General features: G+C 41.6%; 1 protein-coding gene across 1 annotated transcript in view; it reads right to left on the reverse strand.

Annotated features, from left to right (window-relative positions):
• Positions 1-16,494, reverse strand: part of nol4la (nucleolar protein 4-like a) — a 69,054-nt gene extending 52,560 nt beyond the window's left edge. Inside the window, exon 1 of the mRNA XM_034173016.1 lies at positions 15,500-16,494. Coding sequence (XP_034028907.1) covers positions 15,500-15,829 — 330 coding nt within the window. The 5' untranslated portion in view covers positions 15,830-16,494. The remainder of the gene's footprint in view (positions 1-15,499) is intronic.
• Positions 16,495-18,460: the final 1,966 nt, after the last annotated feature.

The following is an 18,460-nucleotide window of genomic DNA, read 5'->3' on the forward strand; positions in this document are numbered from 1 at the left end:
ATGTGTTGACCAACATACGTGCTGCGAGAGAGAGAGAGCGGAAACAAAAACACAAAACGCTGGGAAAAAATAAAATAGCATTAATTTAAATGGAATAAGAATAATAAGGGCAGTTTTCTTTTGACTCTGTGGCCTTTTCACAAAAGAGGAGCTCTCAGGGGAAATGCAGACTAATTAATCAGATAATAATGATGATGTTCCTCTTTCCAGCTAAAGGCGAGGCACAAATATTTAGAGCCCATTTTTAAAGCACAGATTGAGGATGAGGGTTTATCCCAGATTTTGTCTTGAGAAGGAGACGTCCAAACAATGACCTTAATTTTGTTAGTATTATTAAATCATCAGGGTTTTTTACTTCTTTTTTTTTTTTTTACGTAAATGATTCACAAGCTTATATTGCCAATATGATAAAAGATATGCCTTTTCTTGGAACAATTTAGGATTTTGACACATGTGGGTTAATAAAATGCCACACAAACTGGAAAACTCATTTTCTCAACATGCTACGCTACATTCGCTAGTGTTAGCAGAAATGAAGTCAACCTTCAATTCTGACTGAAAGTGCCAAAAAAATTTTAAAATATAAAAGAGAAAGATATCAAAGGATACAGCTGATAAACACAGACCATTAGAGATCCTGCTGGGAAGAACTCCAGACGAAAGCTGGACAAATTTCATGCAAAGTTTTTGCTGGATAGCCACACAACAGGAAAGAAGACAACACTCGTAGGTGTCAGTTGTCAATGCTAACATTAATTTCAATAACATTTTTGCTTAGTTTAACAAAATGTATCAGTCGGGAGTCTTTTTCCTAGTTGTAAGTGAGAAATTCCATGTTCCCAATTTCCATCTAAAGTAGCGTGGCCTTGTGCGTGCACTTCCTCTTTCATGTTTCTACACTTCCTCCTTCTGTTTCCGGAGCATCAATTGAAATCCAGAAAGAAGTGACTTTCCTCCTTTGGCATACTTATGTGGTTTTTTTTTTCATGAGGATTGTGAAAAGAGCAATGCGATCAGACCAGTATATTTTGAGAAATCAGTCATTTTCAGTAATCAAACCTATTTATGTCGCACTTCCACAATAAGAGCCTGTATTTCAAAATAAAGGCCTGTGAGGTTGCTGCAGACTTGACAGAATTCATCAGTGTGTCCATCCTCGAACATCCCAGACAGCAGACTCAAATCTGGACATTTTCTGTTTGCATGTGACCCCAAACCCAGAATTAACATGTTCACACTCCGGACAAAACAGTAGAATTGTGTCTTGATAGTGACACGGGCAAAATAATAATAATAATAATAATAATAATAATAATAATAATAATAATAATAATAATAATAATAATAATAATAATAATAATAATAATAATAAAAGACATTTTTTTTATCTAATGTGAACACAGTCACAGTGCAAATATAAAACTTCAGTTATCCCTAATATCTTTACATGGAATATTGTACTGATTAAGCAGCTTCAGAAAAGCTTATTGATGACAAAAATTTATTTTAGAAAACTGAACACAACTGAAAACAGATTAAACCTTCGATCCAAACTTTCATAAAGGCCAAGAAATTTTCTATGTCAATACTTACAAAATGTAGCATAACTGAAAACTGATTTTCCCCAAAAGTCAGCTGCCCTCCGTATATAGTGCAAATGACCAGATCTAGAACCCTGTGGTTCCCAATGGGTCAACATCCAAGTAAATCACTATATCTGCCACAGAATCCCCCCAGTATAAATACTAATTCAGCAGTAAATGTAGCTGTAATTATACTATATACACCATGTCCCAACCTCCAGCTGTCACAAATGAAGCAACCTGCAAAAGTGGGCCATAGAAGCCCATGTTAAAATATCCAACTTTAGAGTTAAAAAAAAATCATGCTTGCAACCTGGTACAAAAAGGTTTTAGTCGGCTACAGCTTGTTGCCCCTCCATGACAACTATACAGGGGTAATTTCTTTTTTTTATAACTCATAGGTTTAAGATGTTTTAGCGGAACTCAGAGCTCCGGTAGCACAGATGCCACTCACTGTGGCTGCTAGTTGTTGTGGAGGATCATATCTGGCCTTTCTGAGCATTTTATTACAAATATCTGTAATAATATGCTTTGCTGTGTGATTAATTGTCCAAGGGCATCATTTATGACATCTGTGCTGTAGTATTTCTGTCCAGTAAAATTTTGTGTTATTTAATTTTATATGTTAGCAACATTAGCACTTTTAGCAGCTATCAATAGCTTGATTATGTTAGGACCAATTAATTGATGATTACTGAGGAAGTAAAGTTTTGATAAAAATTTTTAATACCCACAGCCAAGCCACCTGTTATAAAAACCACCACTCAGTCCACAAAAAGATGAGTTACCATAATTTCTGGACTATAGAGTGCACCTGAATATAAGCCACACCCACCAATTAAAAAAAAATAAATAAATTGTATATAAATAGGCTGCACTTGTCTATAGGCTGCAGGTCTCCATGTTGCAACATGAGATATTTACACTGAAAGATGTTAGACAGAAAAAAAAATATACTTTTATTTAAATACGTACCATAAGTGCTTTTTTAGCCCCTGAAGGTGTTACATGTAAATATTGACGAGCAAGTCATCCAACGTGTACACTGTGTCACACGACTTCTCTGTTCCACACGGAGAACTGAGTAATTTTGCTTTTTTTTTCTTTGTGGATCATGAGATAATTCCATTGCATGCAGCCAGGATCCCCTGGTGTCTGTGGTAAATGAGACGTTAATGAGGCGCTGTGACTTTTTCAACTTGTGGCGCAAAGACAGAGACCCAGTGGGGGGGTGGGGGGAGAGAGACGGCTTCCGCTGACTGATCTGATGGAGGCGCAACTGTGGCACAAAGTGCCCGAGACAGACTTTTCATCAGTCACGACAAGGAATCAAAGTATTTTCAGATGTCGTTTTCTTCAGGATGTGTTGATGAATCTACTAAAATTAATAGGTAAGACTTTATATTTATTGTGTGTGTGAATTTACGCAGCATTAGGACCGCAGCTTTCAGCCAATTAATGGACAGCATCAATTGACGTATTTTGACCTAAGAGAAAGCCTGTAAAAATCCATAAATTAGTCACATCATTGTTTACAGCGTGTGAAAAAAGTAGCGGCTTATAGTCCGGAAATTACAGTAATATACCGCCCAAACCAAGGTTAGTGTGTTAGATAGCTGGGTTGGTCAGTCGGAGATTGGAGCATGTCAGCCCTGTTTCACGTTTGTTTGTTGTTTCATGATACCATCAAGAAATGTGTCACATTTTCAAGATCCAGTCAAGTTTCGGTCACTATTTTTAACCCTAACCATAGCCATAGCCCCAACGCCACCGCCACCCCATGTCACCCCAAATTTTGTGATACGTCACAGTATCACAAACTACTACATTAAATCAATTTTCATGACACCATCAAGTTGTTGCCATATGAATGGGTTAGGGCATGTTCGGGCTTCATTCATCCCACCCAGGTCATGCAATCTCACCAAGCTCCTCTTCTTTTTCAGTTGGTTGGCGGGAATAAGCACTGCCAATATGGCGACACCCAGAGAGCAGCAGTTTCTGAGCTTCTAAAGGACTCTTCCAGGTCTTCAGAAAACTGTTGGGTGACGTGGAGATTTTTCCACTTTATATACAGTCTATGTCTATGCCATAGAAACAGAAGTACTTTCAAATAACAAGATTTGGTAAATCTGAGATAGGGGCATGTCAGCCCTGTTTTACATTTGCTTGTTTTTTCATGATACCATCATGAAGTGCATCACATTTTCAAGATGCAGTCAGGTTTGGTCACTATTTCATACAGTCATGCTGTCCTTTGACCTGCACATTAGAGATATCATGAGGACTGCTTTCTGCCACCTACAAAACATAGTGAAGATTCGTAGCATCCAGTCTATGGCTGATGCAGAGACTCTGATCCATGCATTTGTCTCTTCTAGATTGGACTACTGCAATGTTCTGTTCTCTGGTCAACCGCAGTCCAGCATTAGGGGTCTCCAGCTGGTTCAAAATGCTGCTGCCAGAGTTTTGACAAGAAGCAGAAAGTTTGACCACATTAAACTGATTTTGGTATCTCTTCACTGGCTTCCAGTCTAATCACGAAGTAGCACGTCCCTACTTAGATGACCTAATTACACCCTACGTACCGACCCGGGCTCTGCGTCCTTAGGGCGCAAGACTACTTTGTGTCCCTATGGTAAATAAAAAGTCTATGGATCACAGAGCCTTCTCTTATCATGCCTTTGTTTTGTGGAATGATCTCCCTGCAGAGATCAAACAGATTCAGTAGAGACATTCATGTCCAGACTTAAGGCGCATCTATTCTCCCTCTCATGTGGCTAGCATACTCGCACAGTATGGAACTATGCTTCCTATCCCTTTAACTCATCTTATTAGCAGCAGAACAGGGCTCGACCTCACTTCATCTAAATTCTGGGTCTGTTAGTGAAGTTCTGGGCTAGATGCCCGTGATGACCTCAGTATTCTCTCTGCTTCCCTGTCAGTTTACTGCTGGCGAATTCATAGCTTTAGTGCAGTTTTTCCAGCCGACTGATTCTGCTCTTTTTCTCTCTGTCCGGGGCACTGACAATACCACTGACTGATCCTGGACCAGCACCACCAAGGCGCCGGACTAACCTCGGGATGCCACAGCTCTTCCACCACTGATTAAAGATCCTGGCCTGCAGTCTACCGGTGTTGGACATTATATATTAGAGACCCAAGATGGACTCTACTGTATTTTCAATTAAGGACTGTGTTTTTGTTGCTCTTGTGTTTCGTCTGTTTGTAAACAAAATTTGTATAATCTGTAAAAACCTTGTACCTGGAGGTGGTGGCCAAGTGGTTCATGCGCTTTGTTTCAGTTCAGAAGGTTCCGGGTTCAAATCCCACCCCTGCCACTTTTCTCCATGTAATGTGGAGTTGCATCAGGAAGGGCATTCAGTGTAAAACCTGTGCCAGTTCAACATGCAGATCCAGCTTGGATTTGCTGTGGAGACCCGGAGTGCAAACAAGGGAGCAGCTGAAGAGACTTAGTATTGTAAAAACCTTGCACCTGTTAGACTGGCCTAAGCAGTGAGTCACCCCTCTGGGTCTGGTCTGCTTGAGGTTTCTTCCTCATTATCACAAGAAGGTGTTTTTCCTTACCACTGTCACCTGTGTGCTTGCTCCAGGGGTTGGTAAAGTTAGACCTTACTCATGTGAAGTGCCTTGAGGCAGCTTTGTTGTGATTTGGTGCTATACAAATAAAATAAATCAAATTAATCAAATTAGATTTCAACACAAATAAAATTTTTTGAACAATCAGAAAGGGCCACACCTTCAAATGTACATTTTGGAAAACCTTTCTCACCAGAGTAAATTACATTGTCGATTTTCAACTGAGCAGACAGGTAAAAAGATAAATGTTTGACCAAGATTATGTTAATAGTATTCAAAATTTATGTCATTTTTCCAAGCATCCACAGTTAGTACTGTTAAAATGTTTGTGTAACTGTGCATGTTTGCAAGAGTCCAGTAAGCCCACTTACAATAAACGAACAGAGAGGTGCCGAGTTTACAGTTTGCAGGGTATCAAAAGGCAACAGCTCGTCTTATTGCAACAAATTTCAGTACAATGCTCATGTCAGCTAAAAGGAAATGCATGAGGCTTTTTAAGTGTCTCTTTTGAAATTGGGAGCACTCTTCATCTCTGGAAATGCTTGTGCTTACATAGCGTGCAATTGTGTGATGCATCGAAGTGTCTGTTTCTGCTCCTGTTCCCCTCCTTTTCTGTAGCATCCTCTAATCAGAACATAATGAGAGCTAAACGAGGTTGCATCTCTGCACTGAAGGCCGCTGAATTCTCCGAGCACTGGGCAAGCTCTGGGTTGCGCAGTAAGAGCTTGAGACAACATCGGGCGAAGGACATAGATGGACAGAAAACAGAGAGCGACAGTAATTCCATGTGCTTGGCTGACTGTTTCAAAAGGAGCGTCGAAGCTGAGTCTTTGCAGTGTTCTTCTTTTCTGTCCCGTCAAACACTGTAGCGGCCTTGTATGCTTCACTGACAGACAGAAGAGACCTTCTCTGTCTGCACATCAGCTACCATCTATCCCTACCCCCATCCAGCCTCCCGTCACTTAGCCCCATGCCTGCCTCTGTACAGAAACTTGGCACACCCTGGGAGCAGCTGCAGCAGGGCTTCCAAAGCTGGAGTTCCACAGACACACCCCCTGGGCCCTGCAGCTTATACGGAGAGGCAATGACCACAATGTGCATAATGTGTCACTTCTACGGCCCAGGACAGGATAGTTTTTTTTTTTTTTTATAAAGCAAAGCTGAATACAAAGTCTAGTATTTTAAAAATCAAATTTGTATCAATAGTCTGATTTGTTACTTATCCAGCATCATTAGAAGAAGACCTTTTGGTTGATATTTTGCTTGTTTAAATTTCCCAAGTGGATCTGAGTCAGGAGAGGTTCTCTTAATGCATTAGGATATTAACTTAACAACTAATACAGGAAGACTGTGTCTGTCTTAAAGCTACAGTGTGAATATAGAATTTATAACCATCTGTTTATTAGTGTGTATATAACGGCTGAGTGGATCCTTGTCATTTGACTGGTGCTTTGTATGTGACGTGACACGGATTATTCCTGCCATTTGTGTTATGTTGCATATAGCGTGCAAATTTGGTTCCATATAGCGTGTAAATTTGGTTCCTGTACGTTTCATGCCATTGCACGATGCAACCACCGCCCACTAGTGGGGGCAGAGTTTAGCTAAACATGGCATAGTTTTTTTGCTGACAGACGATGATTTGAAGGAGCTAATTGACGGTGCTAATTCTTCGAACACACACACACAAACATCCACTATGCTGTAAGCTGTCTGGGGGTACGAAGAGCTGTTAGGATGAAGAGGATGAAGTTAGGATGAAGAGCTGGACTAATCTTTGATGTGATTTTTGATGATTTTTCATGATGTTTTTTTTTTTTGTTGTTTTTTTTAAGTACACCAACTAGCATACGACATCACGGATTACATCATCCGAATTATTTTTGAACTATCTAACTGTTTTTCCAAGTTGACTGAGAGCAATTTTGGACTCCTACTTAAAGTTCGTGTTGGATTGTTGATGTCAAAGCACCAGTGACACACACCAAAATGCAAGTCCCTTTTCTGTTGTTTATAAATTAATAAAATATCAAATGAAAAGGATCTATTTTAGCTGTTATATAAAACAAATAATGAATGTTTTTCATTTTTTTCAATGTTACAAATATTTCATGAGGTGAAAGATGGAACGTTCCATCTTTCACCTCATGAAATATCTGTACCATTCAACTTGTAAACATTCATTATTTGCATAATAATTACCTGCAACAATGAATAGAGGCGTTTTCATCTGCAAAGAATGAGCACTTAATAGCTACAGGGGAGTGGGCCCCCTCATGGAGACCACCATGTTGCACTGCCATGTTGATACAGGAGCCCAAAAGGGGCAAACTAACATACACCCTGTGCAGGGTAACAAATGTGGGAACCCTAATTTTGAAATTAAGGATTATACGAGTACATATAGGTCATTCCACAACTTCTCATCATGTTCTGCGCATGCAGTAGTTCTGAACCTATGGTTCGAGAGAAAAATCTTACGGTTTACTTTATCACATGGAATTTAACACGTTGAAAAACTTCTTATGCAAGATTGTGCTATTTCTATTTCTGACTGCAGAACCTGAAAAGTCCACTATTTGCCGCCAGCGTCAAACAGCTAGCAGATAGTGTGGAAAAACCTAAACAGATGGACAAAAGACACCACGTTAGACAAATGGCAACAAAAAGGATGGTGAAGAAATGTGATGATATAGGTAAGTTACAGTCATTTATTTATTTATTTATTTATTTTATTTTATTTTTTTTGCGGCATTACAGTTAGCACCCAAGCGGCAGCCTGAGCCCGCTAGAAATGAGGTTGATGCAGAAGTGTAGTACCTTGACTGGCCACTTGAGGCTGGCTCCAAAACAGAGCACTTTACCACAGGATTCTGTGTTAAAATGTCCAACTTTAGAGCAGAAATAAACATGTTTACAGCCTGGTCAAAAAATGGTTTTGGTCTCTTTCAACAGTTTCTTCCTCCATGTCATCTGTTACAGAGGGGGCAGCAGGGGACGAATTTTTTCTAACTTCTTAGTTTAAGATATTTTAATAATTTGCGCTGAGCAAAACTGTCATTAAATCGGTAGCTTCACTCGTTAGGTCCACTTAATGTATGATTATTGAGAAAATACATCGCTCATAACTTTTAATGTCCACAACAAAGAAAACTGTTAGGAGAACCACTGTGCAGTCCCCAAAAATATGATTTAATAAACACCCGAACTGAGGTTAAGTGGCTTATCAATCAATCAATCAACTTTTTTTTTATATAGCGCCAAATCACAACAAACAGTTGCCCCAAGGCGCTTTATATTGTAAGGCAAGGCCATACAATAATTATGAAAAACCCCAACGGTCAAAACGACCCCCTGTGAGCAAGCACTTGGCAACAGTGGGAAGGAAAAACTCCCTCTTAACAGGAAGAAACCTCCAGCAGAACCAGGCTCAGGGAGGGGCAGTCTTCTGCTGAGACTGGTTGGGGCTGAGGGAAAGAACCAGGAAAAAGACATGCTGTGGAGGGGGGCAGAGATCAATCACCAATGATTAAATGCGGAGTGATGCATACAGAGCAAAAAGAGAAAGAAACAGTGCATCATGGGAACCCCCCCACAGTCTACGTCTAAAGCAGCAGGAATTACAAGTAAGCCTGCAGTCTGAGAGCGAAGCGCTCTATTAGGGTGATATGGTACTACGAGGTCCCTAAGATAAGATGGGACCTGATTATTCAAAACCTTATAAGTAAGAAGAAGAATTTTAAATTCTATTCTAGAATTAACAGGAAGCCAATGAAGAGAGGCCAACACGGGTGAGATATGCTCTCTCCTGCTAGTCCCCGTCAGTACTCTAGCTGCAGCATTTTGAATTAACTGAAGGCTTTTTAGGGAACTTTTAGGACAACCTGATAATAAAGAATTACAATAGTCCAGCCTAGAGGAAATAAATGCATGAATTAGTTTTTCAGCATCACTCTGAGACAAGACCTTTCTGATTTTAGAGATATTGCGTAAATGCAAAAAGGCAGTCCTACATATTTGTTTAATATGCGCTTTGAATGACATATCCTGATCAAAAATGACTCCAAGATTTCTCACAGTATTACTAGAGGTCAGGGAAATGCCATCCAGAGTAAAGATCTGGTTAGACACCATGCTTCTAAGATTTGTGGGGCCAAGTACAATAACTTCAGTTTTATCTGAGTTTAAAAGCAGGAAATTAGAGGTCATCCATGTCTTTATGTCTGTAAGACAATCCTGCAGTTTAGCTAATTGGTGTGTGTCCTCTGGCTTCATGGATAGATAAAGCTGGGTATCATCTGCGTAACAATGAAAATTTAAGCAATACCGTCTAATAATACTGCCTAAGGAAAGCATGTATAAAGTGAATAAAATTGGTCCTAGCACAGAACCTTGTGGAACTCCATAATTAACTTTAGTCTGTGAAGAAGATTCCCCATTTACATGAACAAACTGTAATCTATTAGACAAATATGATTCAAACCACCGCAGCGCAGTGCCTTTAATACCTATGACATGCTCTAATCTCTGTAATAAAATTTTATGGTCAACAGTATCAAAAGCAGCACTGAGGTCCAACAGAACAAGCACAGAGATAAGTCCACTGTCCGAAGCCATAAGAAGATCATTTGTAACCTTCACTAATGCTGTTTCTGTACTATGATGAATTCTAAAACCTGACTGAACCTCTTCAAATAGACCATTCCTCTGCAGGTGATCAGTTAGCTGTTTTACAACTACCCTCTCAAGAATCTTTGAGAGAAAAGGAAGGTTGGAGATTGGCCTATAATTAGCTAAAATAGCTGGGTCAAGTGATGGCTTTTTAAGTAATGGTTTAATTACTGCCACCTTAAAAGCCTGTGGTACATAGCCAACTAACAAAGATAAGTTGATCATATTTAAGATTGAAGCATTAAATAATGGTAGGACTTCCTTGAGTAGCCTGGCAGGAATGGGGTCTAATAAACATGTTGATGGTTTGGATGAAGTAACTAATGAAAATAACTCAGACAGAACAATCGGAGAGAAAGAGTCTAACCAAATACCGGCATCACTGAAAGCAGCCAAAGATAACGATACATCTTTGGGATGGTTATGAGTAATTTTTTCTCTAATAGTCAAAATTTTGTTAGCAAAGAAAGTCATGAAGTCATTACTAGTTAAAGTTAATGGAATACTCAGCTCAATAGAGCTCTGACTCTTTGTCAGCCTGGCTACAGTGCTGAAAAGAAACCTGGGGTTGTTCTTATTTTCTTCAATTAGTGATGAGTAGAAAGATGTCCTAGCTTTACGGAGGGCTTTTTTATAGAGCAACAAACTCTTTTTCCAGGCTAAGTGAAGATCTTCTAAATTAGTGAGACGCCATTTCCTCTCCAACTTACGGGTTATCTGCTTTAAGCTACGAGTTTGTGAGTTATACCACGGAGTCAGACACTTCTGATTTAAAGCTCTCTTTTTCAGAGGAGCTACAGCATCCAAAGTTGTCTTCAATGAGGATGTAGAACTATTGACGAGATACTCTAACTCCCTTACAGAGTTTAGGTAGCTACTCTGCTCTGTGTTGGTATATGACAATAGAGAACATAAAGAAGGAATCATATCCTTAAACATAGTTACAGCGCTTTCTGAAAGACTTCTAGTGTAATGAAACTTATTCCCCACTGCAGGGTAGTCCATCAGGGTAAATGTAAATGTTATTAAAAAATGATCAGACAGAAGGGAGTTTTCAGGGAATACTGTTAAGTCTTCTATTTCCATACCATAAGTCAAAACAAGATCTAAGATATGATTAAAGTGGTGGGTGGACTCATTTACTTTTTGAGCAAAGCCAATAGAGTCTAATAATAGATTAAATGCAGTGTTGAGGCTGTCATTCTCAGCATCTGTGTGGATGTTAAAATCGCCCACTATAAGTATCTTATCTGAGCTAAGCACTAAGTCAGACAGAAGGTCTGAAAATTCACAGAGAAACTCACAGTAATGACCAGGTGGACGATAGATAATAACAAATAAAACTGGTTTTTGGGACTTCCAATTTGGATGGAAAAGACTAAGAGACAAGCTTTCAAATGAATTAAAGCTCTGTCTAGGTTTTTGATTAATTAATAAGCTGGAATGGAAGATTGCTGCTAATCCTCCGCCCCGGCCCGTACTACGAGCATTCTGACAGTTAGTGTGACTCGGGGGTGTTGACTCATTTAAACTAACATATTCATCCTGCTGTAACCAGGTTTCTGTTAGGCAGAATAAATCAATACGTTGATCAATTATTATATCATTTACCAACAGGGACTTAGAAGAGAGAGACCTAATGTTTAATAGACCACATTTAACTGTTTTAGTCTGTGGTGCAGTTGAAGGTGCTATATTATTTTTTCTTTTTGAATTTTTTTGCTTAAATAGATTTTTGCTGGTTATTGGTGGTCTGGAAGCAGGCACCGTCTCTACGGGGATGGGGTAATGAGGGGATGGCAGGGGGAGAGAAGCTGCAGAGAGGTGTATAAGACCACACCTCTGCCTCCTGGTCCCAACGCTAGACAGTCACAGTTTGGAGGATCCAAGAAAATTGGCCAGATTTCTAGAAATGAGAGCTGCTCCATCTAAAGTGGGATGGATGCCGTCTCTCCTAACAAGACCAGGTTTTCCCCAGAAGCTTTGCCAATTATCAATGAAGCCCACCTCATTTTTTGGACACCACTCAGACAGCCAGCAATTCAAGGAGAACATGCGGCTAAACATGTCACTCCCGGTCTGATTGGGGAGGGGCCCAGAGAAAACAACAGAGTCCGACATTGTTTTTGCAAAGTTACACACCGATTTAATGTTAATTTTAGTGACCTCCGATTGGCGTAACCGAGTGTCATTACTGCCGACGTGAATTACAATCTTACCAAATTTACGCTTAGCCTTAGCCAGCAATTTCAAATTTCCTTCAATGTCGCCTGCTCTGGCCCCCGGAAGACAATTGACAATGGTTGCTGGTGTCGCTAACTTCACATTTCTCAAAACAGAGTCGCCAATAACCAGAGTTTGATCCTCGGCGAGTGTATCGTCGAGTGGGGAAAAACGGTTAGAGATGTGCACGGGTTGACGGTGTACACGGGGCTTCTGTTTAGGGCTACGCTTCCTCCTCACAGTCACCCAGTCAGCCTGCTTTCCCGACTGCCCGGGATCCGCCAGGGGGGAACTAACGGTGGCTAAGCCACCTTGGTCCGCACCGACTACAGGGGCCTGGTTAGCTGTAGAATTTTCCACGGTGCGGAGCCGAGTCTCCAATTCGCCCAGCCTGGCCTCCAAAGCTACGAATAAGCTGCACTTATTACAAGTACCATTACTGCTAAAGGAGGCCGAGGAATAACTAAACATTTCACAACCAGAGCAGAAAAGTGCGGGAGAGACAGGAGAAGCCGCCATGCTAAATCAGCTAAAAGCTAGTAGCTACGCAACCTAGTGGATTCCTAAAAACACGCAAAGTGAACAATGTGCAAATAATCCAGAGGTGATTCAGCAGAAGGAGTGCTTTAGTTAAGGCACCAGACAGGCCATGAAGCAGCACAAGTAACACACGACAACAGTGCTAAAATAAAATAAAAATCCACTAGGCAGGCTGTGGAGCAGCACAGGTAACACACGACAACAGTGCTAAAAAATAAAATAAAAATCCACTGAACAGGCTGTGGAGCAGCACAGGTAACACACGATGGGATCGATTCCCACCTGTGCCCTTTCTGTGTGGTGTTTGCATGTTCTCGCCGTGTTTGCGTGGGTTCCCTTCTGGTGCTCCAGCTTCCTCCCACATCCAAAGACATGCAGGTTAGGTGGACTGGAAACTTTTAATTGTCCATAGGTGTGCGTGCGGGTCTGGATGTGTTTGTGCAGGTGCAAATGTGTGTGTGGCCCTGCAACAGAATGGCGTCCTGTCCAGGGTGCACCCAGCCTCATGCCCTGTGACTGCTGGGATAAACCCCAACCCCTGCGATCTGATCTTAGATAAGCAGTTATATATATATATATATATATATATATATATATATATTACAGTCAGTACAGTTAGTACTGTTATCCCCCCCACACACACCCGTTAAACTTGTGTCATTGTTTCATTTTCAGACACAGTTAGACACAAAATGTTTTTTGTTGAACTTGTTTAACCTGGTTTGATTTAATTTCAAATTCAGTATGTCAGTTTAATTTTTTTTCTACTGAGTCTGAAACAGGAGTAATCGCTGCTTCTTTAAAAAATAAAATGTGATTTGGATGCATTGCTTTGTTTCGTTGCTCATGACCAGGAAATCTGTAGAAAGTTTCCTTCTTTCCTTATGTGAAACATTTAATTTGTGAAATGCTGCACTGGTTCAAAAAAAAAAAAAAAAAAAGTCACTTTTTAAAAACAATTTCTAATATTCTCTTTATTATCCTCTCTCAAATCTGTTTTTTTTTTTTTTTTTTTTTTTAACTGATCATCTTCATCTGCGGAACCAGTGTGTGTGCAGGGTGTTATGGGATGTTGCAAAACAGTCTATTGCTTATCAGAAGAGAAGGTAAGGGAGCATGAAGCCCAGTCACCAAAGAGGTGAAAACATGAAGGGATAACAAAATCGTGACTAGTGATGCAATAATGCAATCTGCAATCCCACCACTAGATGACACTAAATCCTACACACTGTATCTTTAACCTTATGTTATGCCTGAATAGTGGAACATGGTCTCCAAGAAATAGGCTTAACCATTTTGACTGAAAGAAAATCAGCAGCAAAGACTGACTGACAATATATATATATATATATATATATATATATATATATATATATATATATATTTAAAAACAGGCCACATAAGCGCATTACTGTCGTATAAAGAAACGCAAATTTCAGACCTCATCTGCACCTGCCCAGAGAAATCACACCTGCCCTTTTGCCCAGAGGGGGAACATGATAGCGAGTGGAGATTAGAGCACTTTTGTGGGCAGTTGGCCTAAATCTAAATTGTGCATTCACACAGGTATAACACCTGTGGAGGGATCAGTGAAAAGAAAGGGAAAAAAATCCAAAGAACTCTGCAAAATAAACCTGCAGCGGTTTAGCACAATTTATGTTTCTGCTCTTTGAGAGCTCATGATGGGGTGCATGGGGGTGCATCTTATTCCCTAGAGGCATGTATTTAAAATGGTGGTGTGTCTCCTTGCTGGCACAGACCATACTTGGACGTGGGCGCACACGCGCAGACTCGCCGGGGCACTGGTGATCAGTCAGTGGATGCGCGTCTTGATCGTATAGCAATCAATAAAAATAGAAGGCAGAATGCGTGCGCACCTCACTGTTGGCTCGTCACGCGTGTCCTATTGCGATCTCGTGAACTTCCACTCTATTGAAGAAATATCACTCCCCTGCCCCGTCATCCGGAGACATTTCGAAGTGAAGTCTGAGCGCTATAACTGCGGGCGCGCGTCCTTATCAGTCCCAAACAGACTCTTTTGTTTCCGCCACGGCCCCTCGCGTGGTCACCAGTTACGCACAGCAGCCACCCCCCCTAAAATATTTATTTTTAAAAGCTTTTCTGTGCAGTTCATTGTCGGTATACCTGCACAATAAGCTGCGGCAGATGCAGACTATCCTGGACTGCACAGGTGTTGCCAGAGCAACGGGTGCCTGAGAGCTGATCCGCATCCAGCTTCTTCACAGGACAATGAAAAGTGGGGTGCAAACACTCAGACTCGCGGCCACATTTCACCCAGACAATTTTGCATTTGCACGTCCATATAAAATAAATCGAACCACGCAGCGAGCGCTGAGCTGGGACGAGGGCGCACGTGTTCAGACGAATCCAAACACACCCGCGCGCAGACAGACGGAACCCGACTCCTCAAGATGGGTGTTAATACTGTTTTAGTCACTCACAGGGGGGCACATGCATGGGAGAACCGCCCGATCCGCGAGCATGACGCGTGTGCGCAAAAATCACCACTGATCGAGACCTGATTGCACGATCCAAAGCAAATATTGTCGATCAATGATCCTGTGATTCGCAAGCCGGCAGCTTGACGGGACTTCAGCCTCGCTGGAGAGATGGCTACGCATGATACCTTCCACAGTCGCCAGGAGGCACCGGCGTTGCTATGGCAGCAGGGATGAGAGTAGGGCTGCGCTGGCTGGGATCTGGACAAAGTGAAGCTTTAATGGAGAAGGATGAGCGCGAACCGGGGCAACATTAAAAACTTGTCACTTCATTCGCGTGACAGGCGCGTGCGCCCCGTGGCAAACGGTTGGAACAACGGGACAGCTCGTGCGCGCACACAAACACACACGCACACTCTTTACCGTTGACTTGACCGGGACATATAGAACGGGTTTCCCCGGTGCTCCTTTCTTGTTGTGCTCTCCCAGAACGTTGGTGCCGACTTGGAATCCTTTGGACTTGACCCAGAATTTGAATTTGGCGTTGATGTGGCTGTTGCCGTCCGAGTCGTCGTTCTGCAACAGTGTCTGCATGATTTTGTTATATTTTCGCCGGGTGACCGTCTTTGTTTTACCGGAGTCTCCATAAGTCCGGAGGCACCAGTCTTGAAATTCACTGAACATCTCCGCCTCCAACACGACCGGACTCCGGCTCCTTTTGGGCGCATCCACGTACGCCTTTTTCGTTGCCATCGCGCCCTCTGTCCGCTCCTCGCCGTCTGAAGCCGTTCAAACAGTCCAGGCTAATCAAGAACACACTTCGACGGTCCTTTCTCTGTCCCGCGTCGAGGTTGGCTCGGTTCGGGATTTGGGACGGCGCCTCCTTGTTGTTTCCAGCGCGCCAAATGATGATAATAAAAAGTGATCCGGACAGCAGCACACCTGTTTGCAGCGTTGTCCCGAACCGCAGCGGTGAAAAATGTCACTTCCTCACGTCATCCGTTGAGGAGCAGAGAGGTGGGGGGGGGGGGGGGGGGGCTGTCCTACACGCCGAGCGGGTCTCTCCCACCTGTGCGTAAAACGTTCCTCACCAAAGGGTATAGAGGCAGAGGGGGAAAAAGCCCACAGTCCCTGCTAACAACAAAGAACACAGACAAAAGCGTGGAAACAAAAACGTTGCTCTCGGTTCCTATCGACCTACTTTCTAACAGCCATCACTATTTTCGGGTGTGGGTTGTTGCTCGAGCCTTCAAAAAAAAAAAAAAAAGAAAAAAAGGCGTAAAGATGCTGACAGTCTGCTCCGATGCGCGGCCACACATCCGCTCAACATGCGCCACCTGGGAATGCTGCTCGGGCTCCGCACACCTGTTTGAATGGGATTTGCGCTTGCACTGTACATTGTGCGGCCTATCCCGTCTGCAAAGACGCAATTTTATGGATCACAACGCCAAATAATCCAGTGTGCTGCTCGGTCGAGAGAGTTTGTCCGATTTGGAGACAAGGTGTGAGGCTGGCGAAGGGAGAATTTATTCTGTTTTACAGAATACATTAACAAACACTGATCCATTTATTTATTTATTTGTGTATTTATTTATTTATTGCAATTTGAATTGTGTTTGAACGCTGTCAATCGCGTGATTGCCTGTTTGCATAAATAACCAAATGCTTGGTTTCAGAAGGCTCAGGGTTCAAATCCCACCCCTGCCACATTTCTCCATGTAATGTGGAGTTGCGTCAGGAAGGGCATCCGGCGTAAAACCTGTGCCAATTCAATATGCAGATCCACCTTGGATTTGCTGTGGCAACCCCGAGTGCAAACAAGGAAGCAGCCGAAGGGACTTACTTTATTTAAAGGTCCTTTAAAAACAACATTATATTTTGATAGATTTATGCGTTCAAAAATAGCTTTGATGGATGATCCTATGCTGTGCAAATTTTCTTTTATCTAAGCTCATAATTACAGTTAAATGTGTTGAAGTTCCATGTTAAATATCATTAAATTCCAACAGTTTTCTGACTGTTCTCAAGTTACTTTGCTGTCAGCACACTGTTGGACTGAAATGGCTTGTTTTAGATCTGTCTGACACATGACACAGAAGTCCATATCTGGACTTTTATTAGTGTTATGTGCACACCCGCTGATCCAGTCTGTGCAACATGCCCACCTGGTATGTATAGGAGACAGGCCGCGGCCTCAACTTTATCTAAATTCTGGGTCTTTTAGTGAAGCTTAGGGCTAGTGGCCGACGATCACCATAGTATTTCTTCTGTTTTTCTTGTTGCTTAATGCTGACAAATTACACTGTTTTTGTCTTTCTGATGCTTGATTCTGCTTTTTTCTTTTCTCTCTGTCTGAGGTGCAGCTCCATCTAGAGGTGGGCGATACCGGGAGTTTTGGTATTGATTCGATACCAAGTAAATACAGGCCCAGTATTGCCAATATCGATACCGATACTGATACTTTTTCATATTTAATCTTCAGAGATCCAAAGGATCCAAATACAGAGGATAGAATTTTGTCAAACGTACGTGACAACAAAATAATTTATTATCACACTCAACAATTTTGTTTAAAAAAATATCACAGGTAGAGGGCTGACAAACCACAATACAAGGGTGCGCTGCTCCGTGTTGTGTGACACAGCGCAGCGCTGCTCTTACAGACAGAGAGTAGACTTTGATGAATCTGCGTGCGCAGCAGTCAGTGCGTGCAGGAGAGAAAAAAAGCTTGAGTATTGATCTTTTTACATGAGGATCGTTCAATAACAATACGAGCGCTGCTATCGATATTATCAATATTAGGATTGATCCGCCCACCTCTAGCTCCATCCAGTGATGGGTGTGGTGTCTGTTCCATAAACCGTCCTGTGCACCGGAAACATTTCCTGTATGTTCGTTTTGTGAATTGTTCTGTCATTTGTGTCTGTAGCATGGCCCAAGCAGAGGGTCACCTCTTTGAGTCTGGTCTGCTTGAGGTTTCTTCCTCAGAAGGAGTTTTTCCTTACCACTGTTGCTCTGGGGGTTGGTAAGGTTAGACCTTACTTGTGTGAAGCGCCTTGAGGCAACCTTTTTGTGATTTGGTGGTATATAAATGAAAATAAACTGAAATAAATTTAATTGAAATTGAGATGGAGATCACCCCTCAAAAGAAGCAGCAGTTGTTTTCCATTAAATCTAACAGGTTTAAATGTCTGTTTTCAAGGCAGCTGGTGACCCTTTTTGGTTTTTACTAGTTTGAGAGGTTATATTCCACTGTGAGTTATATACTGAAATTTTTTTTTTTTTTTTTTTTTATTCATTCATAATAATAACAACAATAACGATTTCTAAAAGGCTTTCACAGGAATCAACACACTAAACAAAAGAAACATCAATAATAATAAT

Source organism: Thalassophryne amazonica, chromosome 6 (assembly GCF_902500255.1).
Source record: "Thalassophryne amazonica chromosome 6, fThaAma1.1, whole genome shotgun sequence".
In the NCBI taxonomy this organism is placed as follows: domain Eukaryota; kingdom Metazoa; phylum Chordata; class Actinopteri; order Batrachoidiformes; family Batrachoididae; genus Thalassophryne; species Thalassophryne amazonica.